Source organism: Lipophrys pholis (assembly GCF_963383615.2).
Source record: "Lipophrys pholis genome assembly, chromosome: 14".
Classification (NCBI taxonomy): domain Eukaryota; kingdom Metazoa; phylum Chordata; class Actinopteri; order Blenniiformes; family Blenniidae; genus Lipophrys; species Lipophrys pholis.
The window spans coordinates 4111407-4138075 of NC_137633.1; the positions used below are offsets into that span (position 1 = coordinate 4111407).

Below are 26669 nucleotides of genomic sequence, written 5' to 3' on the forward strand. Positions count from 1 at the left end.
ACAGTGTTTCCTTACTTGTCCTCTGCACTAACTCATCCGGGTGGAACTCTGCTTCAGAAGGACGGAACATCCGAACATGGCCGCACGTTAGCGTCACACTGTCACAACACATAAACTACAAGTCAACTTTCAACGTTTCCTCCGCTTCAACCGTCTCTCCTCCATGCTGCTGCTGTGCCGGGTGTCGGCCGCGGGCCGCACGCTGAGGAGGTGGGGCTCCCGGCGGGACGGAGGCGGCCTCCTCCACCGGGCTCTCTCCTTCAGCTCCGGGCGGTGTCAAGGCGCAGGCCCGGGAGAAGGCGGCGCTCAGCCCGCAGAGGACTCCGCTCGGTACCGGGACACGGTGCTTCTCCCCCGGACTGACTTCCCCATGAAACTCACCGGGCAGAAGCTTCTGGACCGGGAGCTCCACATACAGAAAGTGGGTTTAATCAAAATGCAAAGAAAGTTATTTATTAGTAACTTGACTTGATGATTAATACATCTGTAGACATAATGAGGCCAAATGCAAAGTTTGTAGCGAGAAGATATTAAAATAACCTTATTTCATGTAATTTTTTTTTAAACTTTCCTTCTATTTATGTTGAACCTTTATCTTTAGTTATGTACAGTTCCTAATGTGAGACACTAACAAAAATAATGAAAAACTTAAAGCAAGATTGTAATTTATTTGTGAATATGTGGCACACATTGTTAAAAGCTTTTATATTTGATAAGTGACTATTAAACGTTGAGATAATCCGTTATTTGTACCACAAGGTGGACAGTGATTTAAGAACAGCAAAATAATACAGACAATGATATAAAAACAAGATAGCTGAAAATATTCTACATTCTCGCATGATAAACCGGAAAACAATCCAACATTCAATAAATGGTGCAAGTGATTTATTATAACGTTTAACATGTTGAGCACGTGTTTCTGAATTGTGAGTTTGAGACAGATATTAGGCTTCAACATTGTCTGAATCTAAAAGTTTAACCTGATGCTCTAATGTTGTCCTGTGAAAAAATATGAATACTCTCTTATTTCTACCTTCCTTGGAAGGAGTGTGGCTTTGCAGATCTGTACTCGTGGCAGAGAGCCAGAAAGGCCAAAAAGGAGTTCTGCCTCCATGACGGACCCCCGTACGCCAACGGAGACCCTCATGTTGGACACGCGCTTAATAAGGTGACGGGATCACACCGTTCATGTTTCTTCCTGTTGTTACACATTACAACATGGGGAAGTAAGATGTTCCTCCACGTTACTCAGTAATTGATATATACGTGGAACCAAACCAGTGTCGGATGGCTGCGTGCTACATGTTCCACTTCTTGGCATTTACAATCTGTTTTTGAAAATCATCTTAAATCAAGTCGACAGGGTTTTGATTAGGTGAGTCTTCATACTGAAATGATGAGAAACGAGTCCTTGTGGATCAAGAGAAATGATCCAGCCTGTTATTATTTTTGTGTCCCACCTTTTTCAAAACGAGGCTCCTGATTTCTTCTTGTTGGTTCTAGATCCTGAAGGACATCCGAAACCGTTTCGAGATGCTGTGGGGCCGGCAGGTCCACTACGTCCCGGGCTGGGACTGCCACGGCCTGCCCATTGAGCTGAAGGCTCTGGGGGAGCTGGGCACCAGCGGGCTGAGTCCGCTGCAGATCCGACAGAAAGGTGAGGACCGCCCGACGCCGCTCGACGGGACGCCGAGATGCTCGCGGCTGCTGACGTGTCGTTAACCTGTCTCGTGCAGCGCGGGAGTTCGCGGTGGGGGCGATCGCTCGGCAGAAGGCCGCCTTCCAGCGTTGGGGCGTGATGGCCGACTGGGAGAAGTGCTACTACACGTTTGACGGCGCCTACGAGGCCACGCAGCTGAAGGTCTTCCAGGAGATGCACAGCAAGGTGAAGGAGGGGAGAGGACTCGTCACTGCAGACGTCGTAGGATGAATCAGGCTGATTTGTTTTTCTCTCTTCAGGGGTTCATATACCAGGACTACAAACCAGTGTTCTGGTCTCCTTCGTCAAGGTACAAACTCACCCTGTAGGAAGTCAGCTGGGAATTGTATCAAGGAATCAAGGAAAAAGAACAAACATCCCGTTTTGATTTAATGACTGGAGTTCAGTTCAATGTACCAAATCATTATTATCCTAATATACTGATCAAAACTTTAGTTCAACTTTGCCTGGTTTGAGCAACTTTCTTTGCTTTAAGGGATTTAGTTCATATTCTTGTAACAGTCAAGTGTTTATTTCTAATAAACCTGCATCAGTATAAAAGTTTTCCACCTTTGTTTTCAAGGTTAAACTAAAAGAAGAAAGCAACTTTAACTTGCTCACAAGTTCTTGGGTACATTGAAATTTTCTTTTTTTGAAGATTTGAAGCAAATCCAAACTTAGCAAAATTCCATTATTTCATAAACTTCATGGCAGATGGGAATGATCATTTTGAAAGATAAAAATGTTTTTGTGTCTTTATGTAATTTAAACTAAAGGATAGTTATAGATATAGATAGTTCTAAAATTGGAGTGTGTCTTATGTGATCTCTGGATTACTCATTTGCACGAGTGTCTCTTTTTTGTCTTTATTCATTATGTTTGTTTCACTTGTTTCTTTTTTTGGCACATGTTGGAAATAAATAAATTATTAAAATAAACAGCAAAGGCGTCTATGCTTTCGTAGGACCGCCCTGGCAGAGGCGGAGCTGGAGTACAATCCCGAACATGTGAGCAGAGCCATTTACGCCACATTCCCGCTGGTCACGCTGCCGCCAAACATCGCCTCAGAAGAAGGTAACGCACACAAAGGTAAACCAGTCCTCAGTTTTCCAGCTCCTGACGGCATGTGGGTGCGTGCGTCCCTCTGCAGGTCTGGAAGGCATTTCCGTGTTGGTGTGGACCACGCAGCCGTGGACGATACCCGCCAACCAGGCCGTCTGCTACATGCCCAACGCCAAGTAAGACAACAGATGCTTTTGATGTCATAGCAAATATATATATATATATAAATTAATTTTTTTTAGGGATCCTTTCTGCAACCGTCACGAAGACAAACCACGACACCGCCGTGCGTCTCCTTCCTCACTCATTAGACATTCAGGTTCCCACTTCATGTGACTCGTTGGACTTTTAAAACACGAAAACAGAGCAGCGTTGTTAGATTCACGGTGGGTCATCTGGTGAGTCAAACGTCACGTTGTGTGTCTCTGACCATGTTGCGTTGTCGTCTCCAGGTACTCTGTGGTGAAGAGGGCAGACAATTCTCAGCTGCTGCTGGTCGCATCCGAGCGCACAGCCAGCCTGCCTGCAGTGCTGGGCACCGAGCTGCAGAGCGTGGCCACCTTCACAGGTAACACACACACACAGAAAGACAGTCCACTGACTGCAATATGTCCCCTCATCTCAGTATCAAAACTGCTTAATTAACTGGGATACATGCGAACCAGTGTGGAATCTTGGAATTTGATAAGCTGGCATTCCTCACAACCAATAGAATTCAATAAAACACAACCATCTCCTTCCTCTAAGGCTCCCAGCTCGAAGGCGGTGTCTGCAAACATCCCACAATCCCCGAGAAGCAGGTCCCTCTGTTGCCGGCCAATCACGTGACCATGGCTAAAGGAACGGGGCTGGTCCACACGGCGCCGGCTCACGGCATGGATGACTACAGCGTGGCGTCGCAGTTCAAACTCCCTGTGGTACGTGGTCTCTTTAAAAATAAACCCTCTCCTTTGAGAAATCAAGACTGTTAAGATACCGTAACTGTGTGTGTGTGTGTGTTTCCTTCTTCCAAAGGAGTGTATGGTGGATGAGGATGGTAAATTCACCAAGATGGCCGGACCGGACCTGCAGGACCTGACCGTCATGACAGAGGGGACGGACAAAGGTACGGCGAGACGAGGCTCGGTAGAAGTGGAAGAGTGCCGAGCGACTGAGGCGCTCTCTAAATCTGTGTGTGTGTGTGTTTGTGTGTGTTAGTGATTTCCATGCTGAAGGCGTGCGGCGCTCTGGTGAAGGAGGAGCAGTGTGTCCACAGCTACCCGTACGACTGGCGCACGAAGCAGCCGGTGGTGATCCTGCCCAGTAAGCAGTGGTTCATCAACACAGCGTCACTCAAAGACAAAGCAAAGGTCAAACCTCAGCCGCTTAGTTTTGATTCCCGCCGTTACGTGTTGCATAAAGGACGTAGTTCCTATTTTAAAGACTCCTTGCGTTTGACCAGGATGCGCTGCAGAAGGTCCGCGTTTTGCCCGAGTCGGCGAGGGGCGGCCTGCTGGCCATGCTGGACAAACGAACCTACTGGTGCATCTCCAGACAGAGAAGCTGGGGCGTCCCGATCCCAGTGTTTTACCACAAAGAGACCGGAGACGCTCTCATTAACAAGTAAGACGCTACAGGCTGAAACACAGACTCCAGCAAACTTTCTTTAATGCAGAAAAAATAAAATCAAACACGGTTTTGTCATGTTTTCTTTATTAACCAGTTATTATTCATATAATTGGAGTTCTTTAGAAGATGTTGAAATTTAAGCTATTCTGACTGTTAAATTAAAATGAGTTTGACACTGCTGATATAAAAGAAAATATGAGTTTTTATTGACAGTTTCACATCCTTTAAGTCAATATTTAAGCAAATAATCATGTATTTGCACTTTAATATTCTACCGATTTTTGCTTTGTTCAAAGTCAGAAAAATAAATACTCCTGACATTTTTCCTTCAGCGTCGCATACAAACTTTTAGACCAACTAATAAACACTGCTTGTCTATTTGATTGTTTTCTTCTGTTTATAAAAGCATTACAAAAGTGAGACGTACCATTTTAACACATCCTGATTAGCTGGAACCGTGTCAGCAGTGTCCATCTGTCCGTCCTGTGCAGGTACTCCGTGTCCCACATTGCCAAACTGTTCAAAGAGAAAGGCAGCGACTGTTGGTGGGAGCTTCCCATCGAGGCTCTGCTGCCCCCCGACGTCCTGAAGAAGGTGAGGAAACCCAACATGTGAAGACGGTTTTGTCATTGATTGTTTAGTTAAGCAGGTTTTTTTGTTTTGCCATTCACGTGTCAAATGACACGTGTCAAATTCCCTGCAAATATTCAAAACTCTCTCGCGCCGTCTCCTCAGAGTAAAGCAGGTCCAGTCAGCGAGTATCTCCGTGGAGAGGACGTCCTCGACATCTGGTTCGACAGCGGAGCGTCGTGGGCCGCCGTGCTCGAAGGTAAATTCTAAACTCCTCCTATTATCCCTGTGAACGTGAACGAACTGGCACTCGGTGAAATCCAGTGAATCCTACGTTAAAGAATCAGAAATGATGGCGATTTATTTCTGCGGTGAGAAATGATCAGCATGAAATTGTAATGTTTACATTTTGTGTTTTAAGCAGCAAAAGTTAACTTTTTATTATCGTTTCACGTCAAACATCATTAAATTGAGCTCCCTCCTTTATCCGCTAGGGGGCAGCATTTCCTCCAGAGAAGAAGCCAATGACACAGGAAGTCGGGTCAATCTGAATTTATAACATCAATTAAAAATGCCGTTTTCATTAAATGAATTATTTTGTTTCTTTGAAGTTTCAGGTTCCTCAGGACGTTCCCTTGTGTAGTAAAGCCGCTCTTTTACTATTTGTTCCTCGCGTCGTTGTAAATATGGATTACTCAAAAGCTTTCAAAAATACAGTTAAACAAGCCTCACGCCATTAGTTTGATTAGAGCGAAAGCTTCTGATGGATCATTAGCATGAGCAGCAGGAGGCTGCTCCCAATCCTGGATTAGTCAAATCTGCTGAGTCAGATTACACGCACACTGGTAACAATATTCAAGCTAGTCCAATTCCACATCAAGCAGGTCAACGATTTGATGCTATGAAGTGAATTCGGCTGCTTTTCTTACAAGAAGCAAATGAACTATATAATTTAAGGAGTGTTTTTCAATCGGAAGCTCCATTAGAAGCTTTACACATTTTCAGTCTGTGAATCTTCCCCGGATTTTATCACGAAAAGCTCCTGCAGGTTCAGTCAGCGGCTCCCCTGGTTTCCAGACTGCCTCCCCATGTCTCGCTATTGTTTGTTCCAGAGGAGACGGAGGACGATTCTGAGGAGCCCGAGTCGCTTCTCAGCTGGCTCCCCGCTCAGCTGCGCCCCCCTCTGGCCACAGGTTGTTCCATCGTTCTCGCCCAGGCGGGGCAGCACAGCAGCTTCTGCCTCTCCTCCTGTTCTTCCCTCGCCACCTCGAACTCGCACTGCGACTTGTCTCTCCATGACACGTGTCAGTCAGGACTGATCTAACACGGCACGTCTTCAGATGAAACTCTTTTGCTGTTGTCGAGTGAAACGAAAATTTAGAAAAGTGTGGGAATACAGCAACTGTACTGGACGTGTGAAAGACGAATCATTTAGCATTTATAGAGATAAAAACTCAAATCCTAAACATAGAAAGCTGCCAGTGGATGAAAGTAATGATGACAATGCATTTAATTCGTAGTGCATTTTACATTTATGAAAATCTGTGATTATAAAAACCCGATATAGAAAACTTAAACATCAATAAAAATCAATAACAACCATGAATAAATATCCAATTTCAATAAAATGTATTAAAGGGGACATATCATGCTAAATCCACTTTTTTAGCCCTTAAATGCATTTTGGTGTATATTTAGAGTGTTTAGAAGTACAGAAAAGTTCAAAGTAGTCTCTTCAGGTGCTCCGTTGATATCTTTATATTCTGTTTTGGTCATATTTTGCGATCGGTTTCGATTTTTCTATTCTCTATTACGTTTTTTGAACAATGACGTCACAGTATTCTCAGCGGAACTGCCAAATTAGGACATCGACGTTTCGAGCAATCCGCCATTTTTGTTTCTCGCTGCGATTTTGTAGTCCAACCGAAGTTACGAGAGGATAAGTCAAAATGTTCGGTTGTTGGATGTAGTAACCCACAAGCTTCGTTACACCGTCTCCCAGCATCAGAACCTTTTCGAAGTGCCTGGTTGAGTTTTATTTTTCACAGAAATGTACCCACATCTGTGGGTAAGGTCATTTTTGTGTGCGCGAATCACTTTAAGGACGACTGCTTCAGCAACCTCCGCCAGTATAAAGAAGGATTTGCCGAAAGACTTGGTCTGATTGAGCGGTCAGTTCCTTCTATCTATGGAGACGACGAACAGAGCACTTCGGTAAGCTGTATATAACGCTAAAAAGTGTGATGATAAGACGTCCCTGTCATTGTTTTGTTAGCATTAGCAGTTGCACCGTCTTCATATGTTAGCGCTGTGTGCTCGTTTTAGATTATAATGTAACTTCTGTGTTAAATAGTCGTTGTAATACAGGCAGTATTGTAGTAGTGGGCATGGATGGAGAAGTTAGTGTAAATATAGTAACACACCATTGCGTTACATCCATATGAAGACGTTGTTCTGAAGGTGCATCATCGTCATTTTCATCTCGCTCCGCCGGGTCCGACTCTGGCTCCAACATGTATGGCTGGATGGACAAATCTTCCGTTGTTGACATTTTGTAAATAATGTGTGAATATAAAGTTTCTGCGCCGCTAGATAATTGTATCTGTTCTATCAAACTACAAAGATGGCCGAACAGGGTGACGTTGAACCGAGTGTGACCTCTGCAACCTGGAGAGGAGGCGGGGTATGAAGTGTCTCATTTGCATTTGAAGAGACCGCCCCAAAACGAGTTGCTCTCAGAAGCGCATCAGAAAAGGGGTTGAAAAGGGGCCTGTGGAGCTCTAATAATGAGGAATTCAGACCCAAGCATTGCAGTTTCGCGTTGTATAGACCACAACTGTATGATTTATATGTAAAAAGGAAGGATTTAAAAGCATGATATGTCTCCTTTAAAGCGACAAAAGTTAAACCTAAAAAGTTTTTATAAAACTACATGTATAAACTCATGTGAGCAGAATAATAAGAACAATAAAAATGTTTTCTAATGCATTTCTCAAAGTGCTACAAGCACATTAATAAGAAGAATTCTAATTCATTCAGTCTGAAATGTCATCAACTTTATGGAACTTTATTTATTCCATTCAGAAAATTATGAGACAAAAAACCCCCAAATACGTCTCCTAAAAGATCCAATTATTAAATAAAACTTTTAAATGTATGTGTACAGGTGTAACTTGCTCTACTAATGAGTCTTAAATTATGAGGGACTTTACAGTACACGCCCACGCATATTTATTGAGTTTACTGTAATATTGCGGGTCGTTGTTGCACTTTTGAGGGGAAAACTCACAACAGCAGTTTCACGACTTCGTTCACATCCCTCTTCCTTCCTCTGCATGCAGGATGTAGCTGGAGCTTCTCACTCTGGTTTTCCAGGATTGTCCTGAATGTTGCTCCTCTTTGCTTTGGATGGATTCCGGGTGGAGACAGATTTTCCTCTTGTGTCGAGTTTGGAGACTGGTCACTAACACTTTCTACACTAACAGCAGCTGCTCTCTCGGATCTTTTTTACAGATCTTAATGCCCTTGGGGGGGGGGGGGGTTCCTCTTACTGGTCTGTGAACGTATTTTACAAATAAAAGTGACTCTTCATTCTCCACCTCCAGAATCGGACCCCCGGGCCGACGCCTACGTTGAGGGGAAGGATCAGATCGGAGGCTGGTTTCAGTCGTCGCTGCTCACCAGCGTGGCCGTCAGGAAGAAGGCGCCTTACAAGTACGAGCCTGCTGATGAATTCACGTTCAGATGGCGGCGGTTGCTTCAGAGCAGTGGTTAACCAGGAATGTGACGTTCTGCAGGTCTCTGGTGGTTCACGGATTCGCCGTGAGCGAAAAGGGGGAGAAGATGTCCAAGTCTCTGGGCAACGTGGTGGATCCAGATGTGGTCATCAATGGAGGGAAGGTAAACGGGTCAATGTTGGGAGTTTAAAGCCGCTCAGGCTTTGTTCACACGTGGAGGTCTTGATGCTGAGATGCGACGTCTTTGCGCGGTCGTTTGTTATCCGACCCTGACGGCGTCACACCGAGTACGCAGTTTATGGAAATCCGAATTGCATCAGAATTGGGTCGTATTAACCTCCAGTATGAATGTAGCAGTAAACTCACTATCAGCTCAAGACAAAGACGGAAGCGACACATGGCAGATCCAACAAACGCACTGCTTACACGTCACGTCTTCCACATCGTGTTGTCAGGACTCCAGCACGCCGGCGTACGGAGCGGACGTTCTTCGATGGTGGGTCGCCGAATCCAACATTTTCTCCGAGGTCCAAATCGGACCCAACGCGCTCAACTCGGCCCGCGACGACATCAACAAGGTAACTGAAAGTCTTCAGCTTTCTCTTTGTTCATGTGGTTGGTTTGACCTCCTCGCCCCTCCCCCCCTCCCCAGCTGAGGAACACTCTGAGGTTCCTGCTGGCAAACCTCCAAGGCTTCGATCCACGCGTTCAAGCTGTGGACCCCAAAGAGATGCACTACGTGGATCAGTACATGCTGCACCTGCTGCACCAGTTCAGCATGAAGGCGACGGACGCCTACAGCGAGTTCGACGCCGGCAGAGTGATCCGCCTCCTCCAGGCCTTCATCACCAGAGACCTCTCCAACTTCTACTTCAGCATCATCAAGGACAGGTACGACCTTCCTCCGCTGCCAAACTACACGCAACACTAGGTCTCCCTCCATGATGGTCGTCTCGTCCCGTCAGGCTCTACTGCGAGCCGGAGGACTCGCTGGGCAGGAGATCCTGTCAGACCATCCTAGAAGAACTCCTGGACGGCGTGACCAGATCCATCGCTCCCATCCTGCCGCATCTCGCCGAGGAAGTGTATCTGCACGCGCCAGGACACGACCGTACGTAAAGCTTTCTGTCTCTTCAGGTTCTCTGTACAGCTGCTGTAGTAAAGAAAGAAAAAACAAAACTGCACTTGCTTTGTGTGCAGAAGACGAAACGTTGTTCAAAAGCGGCTGGATTAAAAGCGCTTCCGTGTGGCGGCGCCCGGGATTAGAGGAGGCCATGGAGGGAGCCTGCGCCATCAGAGACTCTTTCCTGTCCACCATCCCGGGAAAAAATGCGGCTCAGTACGACGTGACCGTCGTCATCGAACCGAGCCTTCTGTTCGAGCTCATGGAGGTGAGCTGAAGCCGTGAGCCTCGAGGTGGAGGGATTTCATTTTTTTGTGGTGAAACAGATTTATCAATTCATCAATAATTCAAGGTGCGACATTTTGTCATTCCCATCCGATGGCCGACTTCATGTACATTTCTGAAACTCCAAACAAAACATTTCTAGTTAAATTTCTCCACTCTTGATTTTTTTGACACCCACATCACAAATCTGTGTTGAGTTAATCAGCATTTAATGTGACTGTTTGAAATACACACAAAAAAAGAATCACTTCATCATTAATGATTTTTCTCCCTTAAGCACTTCTTTAAAAACACACTTTCTGTGCTCGAGCCGTTTCAGTTCAACCCAAATTCACGTGTACTTCCTTCACAGTCCCTGCAGGAGGAGCCGTCCTCCACCTCCTCGCAGCTGGTGGAGCTGATGATGGCCGCCCGGGTCAACCTGACGAGCGATCTACCCCGCGACCTGCCGCCCGATGCCCTGCTCAGCCACGGGACCTTCCTCATCAACCTGGAGGGTGAGCAGCATCGAGCGCCGCGGTGGGACGGGTGTTCACGGTCAGCTTCACAGGTGTGTGTGTGTTTTCTCAGGTGGCATGATCAAAGAGGACAGCGCCTACAGCATCGCAGTGGTCCCCACCTCCGCCGCCCGCTGCCCTCGATGCCGCCGCTACACCGCTCAGTCTCCAGACTGCCTGTGCCCGCGCTGCCAGACCGTCATTTCACAGGCTCACTGACAGGCCACGCCCCCATCCGTCTCCTTGGCAACCAGCAATGCCAAACACTCGCACCTCTGCTCCGGCCAAAGATTGTTAACACTCCAGTCGGAGTTTCAAAAAAGAAAAAAAAAAAAAAAAACTGATGCCGGAGCTGATTCTCTTTCACTGGAGGAGGAAAACCAAAAGTTTGAACTTGATGTCTGAATTGTTTACTGTACATATATAAATGTAAAGCAGGAAATCGAAGACTGTATCTGTGTAGACGGGAGGAGGTTCTGTTAAAAGTGTCACTATGTGACTTTATATTTCAGAAGAGAATATGTGTACCTCTGTACACCTGATGAAGTTGCAGAGTATGTCTGAATTAAAGACTTGGAGCTTTCTGTCTGTCTGGTGCGCCGCAGCGTCAGACTGGACGTCGTCGTATTTCAAGCAAAGCCTCTTTATTCTGCGCGGAGCCCAGCGGCTGGACGCAACAACTACAGAGTGTACAGGCACAGCTAGGACAGTACGAGCAGCGTGTATAAATAAAAAATAAAAGTCCATATCTGCTTCTGTATGGTACACGTCCGGCCTGTTGGGGAAGAGGAGGGTCGAACGGACACGCCAAAATTCAACTGCGGCGGAAGTGACGGCGCACGCCCATGACAACACATAATCTGCAAATGCTCAATATTATTTATGCTACATGCAGAAAAATACAATAGATTAGGAAAATAAGGTTAAGATGCCGATCTTCCTCTGATTAATCGGTGAATTAAAGTTCAGTATTAACATGAGGTGAAGAGCAGGATGGCGTGGAAGCTGCTTCGCCTTATGCCGGCGGCAGCAGGAAGCTCAGTCCTCGGTGGTGAGCGCGTCCACGGCCTCCAGCAGGTGCAGGGCCAGGCTGTACTGCGCGTGGTTCTCCGGCAGCATCTCCACCAGGCGACCCACCAGCCGGCTGGTCTGGGGCAGGGGGACCAGGGGGCACCTCAGCTCGCTGGGGTCCTGCAGAGCGCACAGGAAGTGTGGAGTTTTAAAAACTGACTGAGGCGATAGTTCAGATTTTAGAGAATGTTATCCAGGGTGCATTTAAACAACATTTTGAAGAAAGTATAGGTCATTACTCTTTTTTAACATGCTCGGGGTAGCAAAGGGGAGGGAAATTTCCAGTAAATTCCCATGAGACGTTGAGCTGAGGAATTTTGGAAATGTCTGACAATCGATTATGTTTAAGAATTGTTAGTAGGGAACTTAAATATAGTTTGGGAAAATAGATTTTAGTATAATCCTGAGAGCCAAACTTCAATTTAGTAAATTCCTGGTTTATTCCAATAAATTCTGATTTAATTCCCATGGAAAGTTTCCAACTTCGAAAATTCTTGTACAGAACACACATTGCTATACTTTGGAATCTCAAACCTAAAAAGGTGATCGAGCAGTTTTACAATTTAAATCGTATCTTTATAGATGCAAAGATCGTTTGGAAAAATTGGGTTTTTCATAAGATGGAGAAATCGGTCCATTGTCTACAGACCACCGAGTCCCACCTGATGAAAGGAGACGAATTGCACTGCATATATTTTGAAAGCTTTTTAACCCCCCACCCCCCAGTAGCCATATTTATGATCCCGGTGTCTCAGCTCCTTTGAAGTTGCACTTTATTAAGGATGAAAGGTGGGCTCCTCTCTGGGATACGTCAATGCAGCGCTGAGCTTTCTCACCATGGCCTTCAGCCACGTGCAGAGGGTCGGTGGCAGGCGGGCCAGCAGCTCCATGGCGGTCTGCGTCTGCGTCTGGTTGTGCAGGAGTGAGAAGCTCATTCTCTGGCCGGTCAGCACCAAGAGCTGAGAGCCCAGAACGTCCTTATCCTCCACTTCTAGCATCATCTACAAGTCACAGCATGGAGACGTGATCAGCAGAAGTTTTCTCTCCCTCTTTTTTTTTTGGGATGAGTGGAAGAGTCGCCGCACCTCTTCGGCGCGGAGGTCCAGGCCCTGGTTGTAGAGCTCACAGACGAGGTGCCGTCGCAGGATGTCTGCGTTGACCTGCAGCAGGGCGCCGAGCTCCAGGCACAGCGAGGGCCACCAGTCGGCCGGAGGAGCAGAAGCTGACGGTTCATCTGACGCCTGCACCCAGCCAGTGAGCACCCGCAGGAGGAACTTTAAAAAATAAATAACATAAAAAAGGAAACGGAAATGAGACTGGTCGTTTATCTTCCTCCTCGCGTTGCTGTCCAGAGCGTCTCTCACCTCCTGTCTCAGTAAGACCAGGCTCGGGTCCATGTCTCCACTGGGCATCAGTTGGATGGTCGTCAGGTCTCTGAAGAAAGCGTTTTTACCCTACAAACACAAAATATACACACACATCTGGTATGATGCAGCTGCTAACGGTGCAACTAGTGGATGGACGTTAATCTGAGAAAGAGGCATTTTGTTCGGTTGTCGCGAACCGAAATAGAATACAGTACAAATAAATACATAAAGCAGAAATAAACAAGCAATTTTCATTGAAACCACAACAAAGAGGTTTTTAACTCCAAAGGCAGATTTCCTAATAACTTCCTTTTTTCCAATTGCTGTATCACCATAGATAAAGCAATTGTGTGGAGAACTTTCTGTCTAATTGAGGGGAAAGATGACAACAGTGCCACCTAGTGGCTCAAAGGAGGAAGTGCTTTTCATTGGATTTGTTAAAGCAAAGTGGTTTGCATTTGTTGGAACAAATTCAAAGTTTAGGAGGGACGGAGAAATTTAAAGTTTCACTTTAAAAAATGTTTATAATAGAGTATTTTTCACCATGTTTCATTTTAAGGGAAACAAAAAGAAAAGCTATTCATTCCATTGCTTCCAACCTTTTGTTCTTGGAGTGTCATACGATTTCCTCTAGAAAGTTACAGACCAAAATATTACACCACAATATAAAAGTAGGAGCCTTCAAAAATTCATGCAATGGCCAGTTTCCTTTCTCTTATGTGTGACCAATAGACATCTTTCAAGAATGTTCTTTAGCACTCATGCAACAAGAGAATCTGTGTCCGTCTCCTCACCTTGCTGTCAAACAGGCTCAGCGGTTTGACCTTGAGGCTGAAGGTCATGGCGGCGTGCATCAGGGTGGCGAGGAGGCAGTGGTGCTGGACCAGCGGGTAGTGGATGCCTCGTTGCTCCAGGGCGAGCTCGGCTATGGAGGCGGGGCCCTCGGCTCCACACCACGCCTCCTCCATGGAAAGCTCCGGAGCGGCCACCTCCTCCACGGCGGAGTCGGCCTGCAGGACGGGGGAGAGGAGAGGAAAGACGCGAGGACATCAGTGATGTCTGGGAGTAATCCAGGCAGCTTAGCATTAGTAGTTGTAGCATTACCAGCATGTTTCCAAACACAGCAGGCAGCAGGCGATACAAACTGACTGGTCTCAGTAGAAGCCACAAAAACTCTAATTCAACATCCTGACCCTGCGTCTGTGTCCATGCTACTGGATCAAAGCGAGGCACGGCTCATTCCCCTCATGCTCCCACCTGCAGTCTCTGTACTTACATCGAAGTATATAAAAGACAAAGGGCAGTGATTCCTAACCAACACTTCAGTCACCTCCATGAGGATCTGCAGCAGCTGGATGCAGCAGCCCAGGAAAGACGTCATGGCTTTGTCTCCCATCCCGACATCCTGCACAACAACAACAACAACAACAAAAAGACTTTCAGGAAGAATTCGACATGACAGCTACGACACTAATAGAAACCTAATAGAAGATCCACTAGAGAACAGGAACCTCTCAATGATCCTCTTTGAAAAGTTTATTCTACTGCATTAGTCCATTTTTAAAACACTGGTGGCTCAAACTTTTTTAGATCATGTTCACGTGTGTTTACTTCTTTGTTTCGTAAAAGTTTAAAACTAGATCAATGCTATTTGGATAAATTATCGATCTTGAAGGAAATGTAATATATCATAATCAAAACATTTCCAGACAGAACAAAACAAGTAAACAATTCTCATAATTTTACTTCGAGAAAGTAATTTTCCTGGAGTCGTCGTAGTTGATTTTGTCCATCTTTACTTTTTAAAAAGTTTTTTATGCCCAGATCAAATTGTTGTCATTGATCTGGATTCAAAACAATAAATAAAAAAAGCTACTCCAGGTTTTGTTTTGCTGTCATTTAATTCAGAATATTCTAATCTAATATTATTCATGAGAATGTAAACGGTACCTTGTCAATTTGTGTTTTGTTCACAGTTTATTACTAATAAATATGAAGTTTGAAAATTGGTAATGTCTTTGGGAACTGGTGCTCCACCTAACATGAATAGATAAAACAGGCAAAAGTTAAATAAGAGAATAATAATTGAAACAAAAAGAATACAGAGAATAATTACAAAGAAAATGTATACAACATGTATTTAGAATTGGATTTAATAGGCGATAAATCTCAGGCTGCGATCACCCACTAATGGCCAAACTCCTTTTTAAAAATAATAAAGAATATTCAACAATTTTATAACAGTGTCTTGGGAGTTAAGATAAATAAAATGGAGTGTATTCTGGGAGATTGTGATCTGTTCAACTGAGGATGTAAGATGTTTTACTAGAAGTGGTGAGAATCATCATCATGACTCGAAAGTCATTTAATGAAAAAAAAAAAAAAAAAAAGACTCATAAGTTCCTCGCTAAGACTGATCAATGTGTTTAATCTCGAATGATTGTTTAGAAAATGTGTTTGAGGGAAAACTTACCCGTCGACACAATCGATCTTTGGGTGCTTTCCCCACCTGTGAGAAAATAACATTTCTTTATTAGCCGAAAAACTTTAGAGGTGAAAAAAGTCTGAGTTATAGAGGCCATTGGGAGCAACTTACCTTCTCTGTGAGGAAGGCTGCTGCAGAAAAGCGCTTCACTATGAAGGTGCTCCACATCATTGTGGAAATACCTGGAAACAAAGCAGACAATCGGTGCCACATTGGGTTAAACCGAGTGATACGAAAGATCTGCAGCTAAACATTTACTAACCCTGCTTTATGTGAGGACTGGACACCAGCTTTAAATGCTCCACAGCCCAGCACAGATACCGACCCTCCTACAAAGAGAGGTGGGTGAGATGTTGAATCCAAAATGTACACGGCACCTGATAGAGCTGATAGAGCGTTATGAAAATACTCTGTGTGTTTGAGTCTGCGTGCACCTCCGGGTCTTTGTTCCACTGCACCACGTACTCCCAGCAGCAGTGAGCAAAGAGCAGGTCGGGAGAGAGGGAGTGCGGGAATCTCTGGCACACCGCCACCAACAGCTCTGCCAAACAGGCCACAGGATCAGCCGTGGATTCACAAGCTGCACGCGCACGCTTCGTAAAACGAGACTACAGAAACTGATAAAGAGTTTTGGTATCATAAAAGACAGCATCGGTCCTCACCTGCTGTTCTGTCCGATCCATCCTGGCTCTTCTCCATCTCTACATCCGCCTCTACTCCTCCTCTCTGCTCCGGTTTGTCCTCCGCCTCAGCAGCTTCTCTCTTCTGCAGGTTTTCCTTCAGACGCTCGGGGGCCATGTTTTGCCTGAACACCCACTTGGAGACACTGTCAGCAATTCCTCCTAAACAGATGAAGGCAACGCTGAAGCACAAGCTGCTTTAAGCAGGAATCTGAGTGATTCTCAAGGAGTAATGGTGGGAAAAAAAAAAAAGAGTTGAGGAAAATAACACGATAAAAATAAAATATCATGAGCTTAAGAATGAAATGAAGATGAGGATACTTTACAGAGACAAATGGGCCGATTCATAGAACATCAAAAAGATGTTTCACAACCTTTGATGTAACGTTCAATATTAAACTATAAAATGTGAAGCTCATCTTGCATTTCCAGGAAACATTGATGAATAAACAAGTGGAAAGATCAGCAAAGAAATCAATTCTGTATGACCCTTCAGTGGAGATGCTGTGCAATAAGACAGTTATTCCACAAAAACAAGGAATCTGCATGATCCCATTAAATCGACTCACCTGTGCCTCCCTCAAGCAGAGCCTTGATAGAGCAGTGAGCTGGAGCACCCCCTGCTGCACCCTGAGGAGAAGGCACCAGCAAGAGAGTCTGCAGCACCAGCACGTCCTCCAGCTGACGGACACACACCACCCACTGCTCCAACTCCAACGACACGGCCTCCCACTCCGACTGCAGCTTAAGCACACAAACAAACAAAACTCGGCGTAAACGTGAGGCTTCAATTGTCGTCAGTATCATAACTGATCCACGTGGTTCGGTACCTTGCTGTCCGCCCGGCTCGTGATGCTCGCCTTCACGGCGCGGTGAGCGACCAGGGCAGCCAGCAGAGCGGCGGCGGCGTTGTGGGACTGGGTACATGTGCAACGAACCTGCTGCCACCAGGGGGAGACAGACTGCGTGTCCCAGGACTCCTCCACCGCACCTGGTGAGACCGAGAGTTCGTCTATGTTTACTGATGCAAAGTGAAGAAGAAAAGATGCCTCTTCCTTCCGTCGAGGAGGAAACAGAAACACACACCTTTCATGTCGCTGAGAGCGACGAGGAGCGTGTGCAAGTTTCTCACGATTTCCGCTGGTTTCTGCAGAACCTCCTTCTCCCTTTGCAGCCACACACTCAGCAACAACGACTGAAAGAGTAAAAACATTTTAACGGAGAAGAATAAGCCAAGTAATAATAAAAAAAATAAATGTAATGATTGATTTGTCCATTTTTCCAGGACACCACACTCTTACCAGCAGCTGCTGTGGGCTGATGCCAGCCTGTTGTAGCGTGTCACAGACTTGACGCTGCAAGCTTTTCCCACACAGACACCCCCAGAACACAAAGTTTCCTGCCAGAGACACACAAGATCAGAGTTCTCAGTCTGTATCTGTGCATATTTTTGTCAGGAGGGCTTGGAAAGAAACAGGCCGATCGTCTTCTCTGCTGCTTTACAACTGTTGGTGTTGGAGTTGTATTAGTGTCATAGTGAGGAATCCATCGAGGTCTGGATGTGCTTACCAAGCTGGTTCCATTCCGTTTCAGACCTGCGGAGCAGCTTCAGCTCCCCGTCCTCTGTGACCTCCAGCTGAGAGAGAAACGCTTGGGCGGACAGGGGGGTGTCGGGCGAGTCCTGGGCGAAGGAGACACTGGGTCTGGAGGTGAGCTGGGCGTAGCGTTGCAGCGTGGGTCCAAGGCGGGACAATTCATCCGTCATGCCTTCCAGAGAGTCCTTCGGAGAGCGAGAGAAGACCGGATTAAAGACTGATCGATCTCCTGTTGCGCTCTGCGAGCGGGCGGGTCGTCGCACATTTTCGGGCTCGTCCTGAGTTTCTGCGGCAGAGTGCAGCTGCTGGATGTCGCTGTAGAGCTGAAGCAGTTTGAGCCGAGAGGAGCAGAGTTGGAGTAGCGCAGTGTCCACTTCATTAGGATCTGTCGGCAAGAAAGACAAAACAATCACAATCTGCACGTGTTAAAGTAAAACTACATTTCAAAGCTTTACAACTTAATCTGCCTCACCTTGCTGCTTCAAAGTGTTGTGTAAGGCACGAGTGATATTGGTAAGACACGAGACGGGAGCGTTCCTGGCTGAGAGCAGAGACTCCAAAGCCTGAAAAAAGGGGGGGGGGGGGGGGGGACGAGAGCTTTAACTCCATGAGCTGAGAAGGTTCTGCACATGAACGTGAGCGGCGGCTTTGTCCGTACCTGCTTCTTAACGGCCGGGTGTTTGATATCCAGCAGGACGCTTCGGGCTTCTTCCTCCAAAACATCTAGAAAGAAATGAAAAGTCTACCGGTTGAACCTTCACTCATCTTGCGAGGACGCAGCGAGATCTAACGCTGTTGTTCTCCTACCGGGATCCACGTCTCTGCTCTTCAGGACGGCAGTCAGTCTCTTCATCAGGTGCATGTCTTTGGCTCGTTCACACTTCTTGTCACTGAAACGGAAGAAAAAAATTAAATCCGCAAAGATTTAGCAGGTCTGGAGTACATCTTGGTGAGCATTTCCCTGCAGCACAATACAAAGATGACATTGAGACGACTGCATAGTGACCAGAAAGCACGACGTCAGGCAGATTATTGAGATTGTGATTGTAACTCCGGCATGAAGGAAAATCTACAGCTTGTTCTTTGTGTTCCTGTGCCAACCTGAGGGCGAGGTGGAAGGGGACGCTCACGGTCCTCAGTGCTCCGGTTGTGGGATCCAGCAGACACACCTGCTGGGTGTGGAGCTGCCAGCCCTGACTGGTCACACTGTTCACCCCCATCAGACGGTAGCCTGCGTAGAGCAACCTGGAGGACAGACGCACACGGTCACAGAAGCTGCTTTCTCCCACACTAAACCCCGTCAAAAGTTAAATGCATTCATCTTCTCCAGTGTATGTTTAGAAGAGAGGACACTGCAAATATACCTACAAGACAGTAACTTTCATCGCTCAAATAGTGTGAACTGTGAGTAAACGATACAGCACAGACCTCAGAGGGAAAAAGCTTTTCCATACCTACATTCAACTGGTTAGTTTTGACGTGAAACGAGACCTTTTGGAAACAGAAAATCACTTCATCACAGTTATACTCCTCCACTACTGGTGACTGCCAAAACTCAGAACAAGAAAACTCATTTATTCACCATTGCTTTCTGTATTTTCAACTTGGCAAAAAAAAAAAAGAAAAAAGAAAAGATTCTTCGCCAAATTTTAAGCATAATTTCAGTCACAGATTATATTTGCAGCTGTGTAGCTCTGCAGAGTTAATCTGTTAGAGGCTTTTATGTCAACCGAGACAAACTACAATTCAACAAAAAGGTTTTAAAGATTTCTATGAAGAAAAAAAAAAGTTAAGAGTGACATTTAAATTCCCTGTGCAGGTTCAAATTGTGTAGCTGCTGTCGAGACAACAGTGTTATCGTTCCCGCCCTCAAATTAAACAGTGTTGAATCCTGCCTGATGACAAGTGCAGCAAGTGTGTGTGTGTGAGTGTGTGTTTTATGACTTATCAAAACAAAAACTGTGCCGTGTATATCAAGTCAATACCAGGCCTTCACTGCCTCGATTAGTAATCATAAGGTCTGTATTACCGACTCAAGAAATACATGTGTCGCTTTGTCTTTGATCGCAGACTGAAGAAACATAAACTTATGTATTTCGCCGATTATACCTGCAGTGCTTTCCCACAGTGAACGCTCCGACTCGAGGACCCTGCTGCATGGCCCACACCTCCAGGATCCCCCTGCGGGGGGCGTAGATGACGAGGAACAGAGCGCGGCGCTTGGGGAGTGAAACCGAGGGGGAGAACTCTCGATCTCCACGCTCCTCTGGAACCTGCAGCCAGGCCAGCTGAGCGTCTCTGTAACCTGGAAGCACCAACAGAAGAGAAGAAGCTTCGTATCAGCAGAGGAAAGAAATCTTGTAATGAGCTTGTTTGAAACATGTTGCACTTTCCTCATGTGAGTCACTTGGGTCTCATATATGTCATGCTTTTATTTTAAACATGTTAAAATAAAGTGACTTTTCTCCTGCATTGTAGTCTCAGATGTGTTAAACCTTTATCAATCTATTCTTAAAAATAAATATAAATAAAGACATAAGCCTTCGGGATGTTGGTCAAATCTAATCCAACAGCTTCTCTCCTTCTTTTTAGAGTTATATTTCACTTTGGATCTCACGAGAAAATGATAAGAGGGGAAGATGATCACAAGCACAAAACAATTTCTATTTTCATAACTGCTCGAGTATCATGACAAATGCTGACTCAGATTTTTCCAGGAGTTCTTACAAAATAAAGTACCAATTCAGTCATTCCAGGTGAAAATTCTTGCCAAATTGCATATTGTTTTAAATGTTTGTGTTTCCCCGCTCAGTTTCTTTTCTCCTCTCACCTTTCCACATGCGGATGGCGATACCCCTCCCCAAGTCCAGCAGCGTGACTCGACCGAAGTCGTCCGTCACTCCAGCCAGCGTGTTGCACGGAGACAAGCATATCGACTCGCCGTGGCGCCGAGAGTCTGGCAGGCCAAATCTGGCAGAGGGAGGTCCGGGGTGAGAAGGACAGCCCTACTTCAACAGGACGCAACAGAACGCGGTGGCATCGGTACTGAGACAGCGTGTCTGCTACCTGATCCCTAAAGGAGTCGCGGGCTCCACCTTGGGCTTCTGTTTTTGAGGGGCCTCGTCTTCGCTCTTGTTCTTATTCCATCCCAACCATCCACTGGGAGGAAAACAATGGAGGACACAATAAGAGGAGGGAACATACGAAAAAAATATGAGCAAATAAGGGAAGACACTGAGAATGAAAAGGAGAAAGAACAAAAATAAGAAAAGAGGAATGAAAATCAACTTCTCTCCGAGCACAGGGCAAAGAAAAAGAGCTTTAGCCTAAAGCAGTGGTTCCCAACCTGGGGGGCGTCAGAAGCTTTGTGGGTTTTGGCGAAAAATTTGGTTCACACAAACCAAGGAAAACTATTACAGGATGTCATCTAGAATCTAGAGCGGACGAGGGAGACTGAGTGCGTCCACTTCACTGTCACGTTTTGGTAAATGAAAGATTGGAGAGGGAGTCTGCAGCCTTTCATAGAGGCACTATGGGGGTGAGGCTACAAGGTGGGGAACCACTGATTCAGAGTATTGACTGGACTGTATTATAGAGATACATCAGTAGAAGATTGCAGACAGATCATGCATCAAGCGATTTGGAATGCAGGGGTGTACTGAGAGGACCAACTCATTTTTCTTACAATTTGCAACACAAATGTGAGTCACGAGGGTTCGCTGTGCCTTAACCTCATATTACTCATGTTCCTTTGCATAATATCGATGTAGAATAAGGAGGATTCCTACAAGGCTGCAGAAGGTAGCACTTGGTGTAAACCCTAACATTGTAAAAGTTGTGTGTCTAAATATACATCATTAAAAAAATAAGTGAAAAAAAAAAAAAAAGCATTGAAGCAGCATATTAACAAACTAGGCGGGGAAAAAGAGAAAATATGAGAAGCGTCGGACCATCGGATGTGGTTGTAAACGTTCACACACACCTGGCTGCACTGAAGAGGGCTGAGGTGAGTTTACTGGCCACGGCCATCGCCACGTGGGACAGGAGAGGCTGGGAGCTTCCCTAAAGACAGACAGAGACAGAGACAGAGAGAGAGAGACAGAGACAGAGACAGAGACAGAGAGAGAGAGAGAGAGAGAGAGAGAGACAAACACACAACAAATTTGGATTTATTGGAACATAAAAAGTCGGTCCAGTCTGAGTAACAAATGCACAATCATGCAGCCTTTACTAATAACAACAGATTTAGTCATATCCTGCAATCGCTATAAAGATTAGTTATACATCCCAACTATGACGCCTAAACTGTCGACAAGTTTTACCAAAAAGCAGAGAGATGAAGTTAGCACTCATATTCTAGTCATGACAGTGGCCAATGTGACTGGGAACTTTTTGGGAGGATTTTAAATACTTTATTGGGGAACTTATTTATCCACAATTAAACCATCCTATTACTAAGAGTGGCGGGTCAAGAGCTTTGTTCGGGGACCCACAGTGGTGAGCGATTCAGATCCCAGGTCCACTTCTCTAACCAGTCCAGGTGAAAAGGTTAAAGAGCCAGGCCTGCTCCTCTGCTCCTCCACACACTCACCTCCACGGCGTAGTAAAAGCCGGTGTACGGGCCGGCTCCTACAGTGACATACTGGCTCATGGCGGGAGGGCTGCCCTTGACCGACGCATTAAACCCTCCGAGGACGGACGCGTTCCTCATTTGGTCGAAAACACACAGCGTCATGATGCCTGGAGACAAAAAGGCCGTCGGGAATCGTTCTCATTGCACTCTGTGTCGCCTCTTTATGAAGTCTCTAAAAACTGTGCAGTTGATATCAAAGCTCGCAGTCACTCACCCACACTGCTGTGGTCCACGATGTTGTCCATTTCCTGCAGGCCCCACTTCTTATAGGCCAGAGGAGGCGGCTGGATGACGTCACTTCCTGCTGCTGCAGCTGCACGACAGTGTGACAGAAACAATAAGGAATTACACAGAAAGATGCAACATTGCCCAAAAACATTATGATAAAATTATTGCTGTTATCTATCCCCTACCTTTGCTACACACTGATAAGAAAAAAAAAATCCCCTTTTATAGTTTTGACAATCGAATTATGGTTACTATATTTTTGATGAAAGTGCACTGGACTTTCTGAAATGCAGTCCAGGGCCTGCGACTGAGAAGAACCCCCCACTGTATGATGCTCCCGCTGCCTTGCTTCAGCATGGGCGAGGATGTCTGGAAATATAATTTATAGTGTGATAGCCAAAAGGTGATGAAGTCAATAAAAAGGGACTTTAACTGATTAATTTCAATCCATTAATACCTGGAAAAATATGTCAATTACATTTTTGTTTTAGACAGAATCCAACACAGAACGCTGAGAAAGTTCCTTTAATGCAGCCGACGCAGAAAGTTCCAGAGTGGCTCTTATTATACTGGAGCATGCCAACGGTTCCACTTTTACCCAGGGTTACCGACCCCTCCCTCAGTCTTCAAAATGCTTTTCTTCAACTACTGCTTTCTCTTTCACTGGTGACCAACTCAACAATTAAAAGCAAACTAGGTTCTTTAAAATGTCTATTGTTGGATTTGGCTAAACCTGTGAAATTCAGTAACTTGAAACTATTTCTGTCTCTTTCCCCGGACTTGGGCTTTTTAAGAACCTTTTCACAGATTCGCACCGAGGCGTCTTTGTTTGACCGATTTAAATGTAACTAAGAGATACTGGTTAGCCAATCAGCTTAACCTTTGTTAAAAGAGTCACTTTAGAGAAGCTAAATATTCCAACAAACCCTTTTTGACATGAGACGTTTCTTGTTGGAGGACGTTGACATGGAGAAATCTGTCGGGGATAAACGAGCCACTTCACAGGGACTAACAAGAGCACTGCCAGAAGCTAAAAGCTTGCCTACTAACCACTGAAGGTGGCATGCAGCACGCCGTGTGTCTTTTTAGTACCTGAATGCCTCGTGGCACACTCTATCCACCCAGCCAGCACATGAAAAACAACTTCTGTTATCAATACAACAAAATTACAGGCTACAGTGTATGCCAATAATGCTCCTCCTCTAATGGACACGTGTGCATGTGAAGCCACCCACAGAAGGAGTTTTACCTCTTGCCACCTGGTTCCTGCAGGCGCGCAGGGACTGAAACAGACTGAAGCCATCGATGGTGACCAGAGCTGCGGGGTACAGGATGCTCAGCTCCTCAGGCTGCAACAGAATTAATTTGTTTTTTAAATCGATATCTATCAAGGTTAGAGATGCCAGTGCTCTCTGGAAGGACCGTGCAAAGGCTGAATATTCACTTTGCAGTTGTAGGAACTGTTTTATGTCTCTGTTACGCTTATTATCCTTTGGAAAAAATAAGAAAAAAAGGCAAAAACTACAAGCTTGAAAATAACAATAATATGCTTGCACATTTCTTTTTAGTGGCCTATTTAAAAAGCATGCGTCACCTGTTCAGTTACTCCGGGGTGACGGGGGATCTCATAAGTACGACACTTGAGTCTCAGCACGGGGTCCTCGTGCAGCAGCTGAGCCAGGAGAAGGACCCCACTCTGATCAGACACAAGAAGCGCTGATTAATCTCGGTTATACTGAATCAACGGGAATCCACGAAGGCAAATAGGAACTCTAAAAAAAAAAAACCCAGCTCGTGGTACCTCTGTGTAGAAGCGGACATAGCCGGACGTGAACCCCACCACTACACACGTCCAGTCCGGCCGTCCTGTAGAGCTTCTGTACACACAGCGAAAAAAATGCATGTAGTATTTTCACATCTCAGACCTTTTGGACTTCCTGTGTCATCATCTTCAGTTCACATGCAAGTCATTCTTACCTCTTTTGACTTGCCAGAGGAATGCAAATGGAGCTCGTCACACACTCTCTGAAACACACAGCAAAACTCATAGTTCATAGATGGATATCATGATACTGTTTTCAATGTTGATTTATAATGTTCCACTTGCTAGATTATTTAAAAATTCACAATCTGTAATAAACTGCAACCTCACCCAATTGGAAAACAGTTTTTTGCATTTATTTTATTCTTTTTTACAAACTGCATCGATCAAGGGCATTGGAACCAGGACCACGCCCACAATACAAAGTGTAAATCTATAACTGACATCACTGCAGTTCTTGCTCAAGTTGTTTTGCTTTCGAAGATTTGCATCGATACAACTCTTTTGTATGAACATAACCTCCTCTAACCCGTCTTCAGTGCTGAGGGTTCCAGTCCAAGAAACAGCCAGAGTCATTTCCTCTCTGCCGCTGTCGTCTGTGCGCCACTTAGCTGTAAGAGCAAGCGAACGTTAGCAGTGACGCAAAACTCCCCAATGATGAATGTATGCGTGTGTGTGTGGGTTGTGGATGTCCGACCTGAGAGAAATGCTGCCTTGTGTTCATAAGCCACCACCAGAAGGTCGGAGCAAGGAGACAGCGACACGACACAGTCCTGCAGCCAGGGTCCATTCTGCTCCGTGATCTCCTCTTCCACCTTTTCCAATCAGGAAATCAAAGGAATCCTTTACCACTCTGGCTTTGTGGACTTAACTATGACTTGATGAGTGGTGCAGAAGAAAGAATAATTATACAGAAAAGACACACCGGTGCCGTAGAAGTAGAGTCCGCTTCTTTGTTTTCACCACCATCCCATGCCGACTCCCAGTCAGATGTATCCCAGGACAGCTCATTCTCTGCTGGAGAGGAAAACAGCCAGGACTCAAATCTTATGTGAAGGGGAACATCAGAAAAGTGATACTAACATAGAAAAGTTAGAGGAAAAATGTCCACATATTTTACAGTTAAAGTTACAAATAAACAAATATATCATGGTTTTTGTTTTTTTATTAAATTGGCATTCTTTTTAGCCAATAACTCATAAGAATATTGTAATTTACCCATCCTTTGACATGAAGGTCATACTCATCACAATCAAAACTCAATGATATTCAATTATGAGATGCACCTATAGTTTGCAAAACCAGCCACACTGCACACAAGGAAATGGCTCCTACTGATGAAATCTCTATTTAGCAACATGCAGCCTGCTTTTACTTTAGTTTTTTTTTTTTACCATAAACAAGGACCATCTGAGAGATTGTTCACATAAAAATTTTTTTTATTTATACTCCAAATGCATATACATTTTTGGACATGAAGGTTTTAATATGAGCTACATAAGATGCAGAAGCCTGCAGGTCCTCTGCATCTTCTTTTGTGTTACACCTTGCATGGTATTAATGCAGGTTACAACCAATTTCCTCACACATGACACCTGAAATGCAATTTCTGCAGATTAAAAAAAATACTTTGACAACTCTGAACAGAATGGCTCTGTATATAAATGTGAGCTTTGATATAAAAATGCTGTGTTATGACTGTGCTGTGATCAGGATGTTATTTTGGTAGTTTTAACTGAGCTGCTGTGGCTCTGTACGACAGTTATCAGCTGCAGGCAGTCATTTACCTTTAGCTACAGCGTTACCTGTCTGGCTCCTCTCCTCCGCCGGGTCCGGTTTCTGTCTCTGGAACAAGAAGTCCCGGACGGTCTTCAGCTCCTGGAGCCTACAGAACTCCAGCAGGCTGCAGGACATCCCTCTGCAGTCCCGTGTGGACCCGACAGGACCAGGAAAGCCCAGTTAGCTCCCGTGCTAACGGTCCAGCTGTGGCAGATCGACGCAGATTAGCACCGTTCCTCCGCCCAAATGTCGTGTTTACCGGATGACAGCGACTCTACAGGCACAAGTCGTCCTTGTAGGTCCAATAAAGTCGGATTCGCAGCTGTGCGGTGTGGCTATTTCTCCATAAATGAGCAGCTCACACTCTGAAACTGATGGCTTGATGACACATCGTTAGCATAATAACAGTAATGTACTTCCGGGTC

At 45.4% G+C, this 26669-nt stretch overlaps 2 protein-coding genes across 6 annotated transcripts; one reads left to right on the top strand and one right to left on the bottom strand.

Annotated features, from left to right (window-relative positions):
- iars2 (isoleucyl-tRNA synthetase 2, mitochondrial) lies at positions 1-11338 on the top strand. Of its 2 annotated transcripts, XM_080480500.1 has the most exons (23): positions 1-421; positions 1049-1171; positions 1507-1660; positions 1740-1888; positions 1963-2012; positions 2667-2776; positions 2853-2940; positions 3217-3332; positions 3512-3681; positions 3779-3869; positions 3962-4113; positions 4206-4366; positions 4864-4966; positions 5108-5201; positions 6055-6135; positions 8548-8656; positions 8740-8842; positions 9135-9257; positions 9332-9570; positions 9645-9790; positions 9880-10070; positions 10440-10584; positions 10658-11338. In XM_080480500.1, exons 1-23 carry the CDS (start codon positions 164-166, stop codon positions 10801-10803), a joined length of 3102 nt encoding a protein of 1033 aa, XP_080336626.1. In that variant the 5' UTR covers positions 1-163; the 3' UTR covers positions 10804-11338. The 2 variants fall into 2 exon arrangements, with proteins under 2 accessions (XP_080336626.1, XP_080336627.1); XM_080480501.1 differs by lacking the exon at positions 6055-6135 and having other exon boundaries at positions 39-421; positions 10658-11310.
- On the bottom strand, positions 10282-26669 carry rab3gap2 (RAB3 GTPase activating protein subunit 2 (non-catalytic)). 4 transcript variants are annotated; one of them, XM_080480499.1, is made up of 35 exons: positions 26271-26669; positions 25391-25479; positions 25163-25280; positions 24995-25076; positions 24621-24668; positions 24445-24520; positions 24238-24339; positions 23893-23992; positions 22630-22728; positions 22374-22522; positions 21765-21844; positions 20849-20941; positions 20613-20752; positions 19892-20087; positions 18884-19027; positions 18590-18672; positions 18441-18505; positions 18255-18345; positions 18046-18167; positions 17757-17967; positions 17489-17586; positions 17274-17382; positions 17018-17178; positions 16757-16931; positions 16170-16349; positions 15942-16048; positions 15770-15836; positions 15619-15689; positions 15496-15531; positions 14353-14427; positions 13817-14032; positions 13020-13109; positions 12741-12929; positions 12492-12656; positions 10282-11775 (listed from the first exon to the last, which is right to left on the bottom strand). In XM_080480499.1, the coding sequence occupies exons 1-35, from the start codon at positions 26377-26379 to the stop codon at positions 11623-11625; spliced, it is 4089 nt and encodes a 1362-aa protein (XP_080336625.1). In that variant the 5' UTR covers positions 26380-26669; the 3' UTR covers positions 10282-11622. The 4 variants fall into 4 exon arrangements, with proteins under 4 accessions (XP_080336625.1, XP_080336622.1, XP_080336624.1 ...); XM_080480496.1 differs by having other exon boundaries at positions 25391-25482; positions 26253-26661; XM_080480498.1 differs by having other exon boundaries at positions 25391-25482; positions 26271-26658.

What these genes read in the sequence shown, in the direction of transcription:
- iars2 (XM_080480500.1), top strand. Translation starts at nt 164, where the DNA reads ATGCTGCTGCTGTGCCGGGTGTCGGCCGCGGGCCGCACGCTGAGGAGG. An exon ending in AAACATCGCCTCAGAAGAAG is followed by an intron (nt 2,777 to 2,852) that starts GTAACGCACACA and finishes GTCCCTCTGCAG; the next exon opens with GTCTGGAAGGCATTTCCGTG. An exon ending in TTCAGCATCATCAAGGACAG is followed by an intron (nt 9,571 to 9,644) that starts GTACGACCTTCC and finishes TCGTCCCGTCAG; the next exon opens with GCTCTACTGCGAGCCGGAGG.
- rab3gap2 (XM_080480496.1), bottom strand. Translation starts at nt 26,379, where the DNA reads ATGTCCTGCAGCCTGCTGGAGTTCTGTAGGCTCCAGGAGCTGAAGACC. An exon ending in ACTCTACTTCTACGGCACCG is followed by an intron (nt 25,281 to 25,390) that starts GTGTGTCTTTTC and finishes TGATTGGAAAAG; the next exon opens with GTGGAAGAGGAGATCACGGA. An exon ending in GCCCTCTTCAGTGCAGCCAG is followed by an intron (nt 20,942 to 21,764) that starts GTGTGTGTGAAC and finishes TTTTCCTCCCAG; the next exon opens with TGGATGGTTGGGATGGAATA.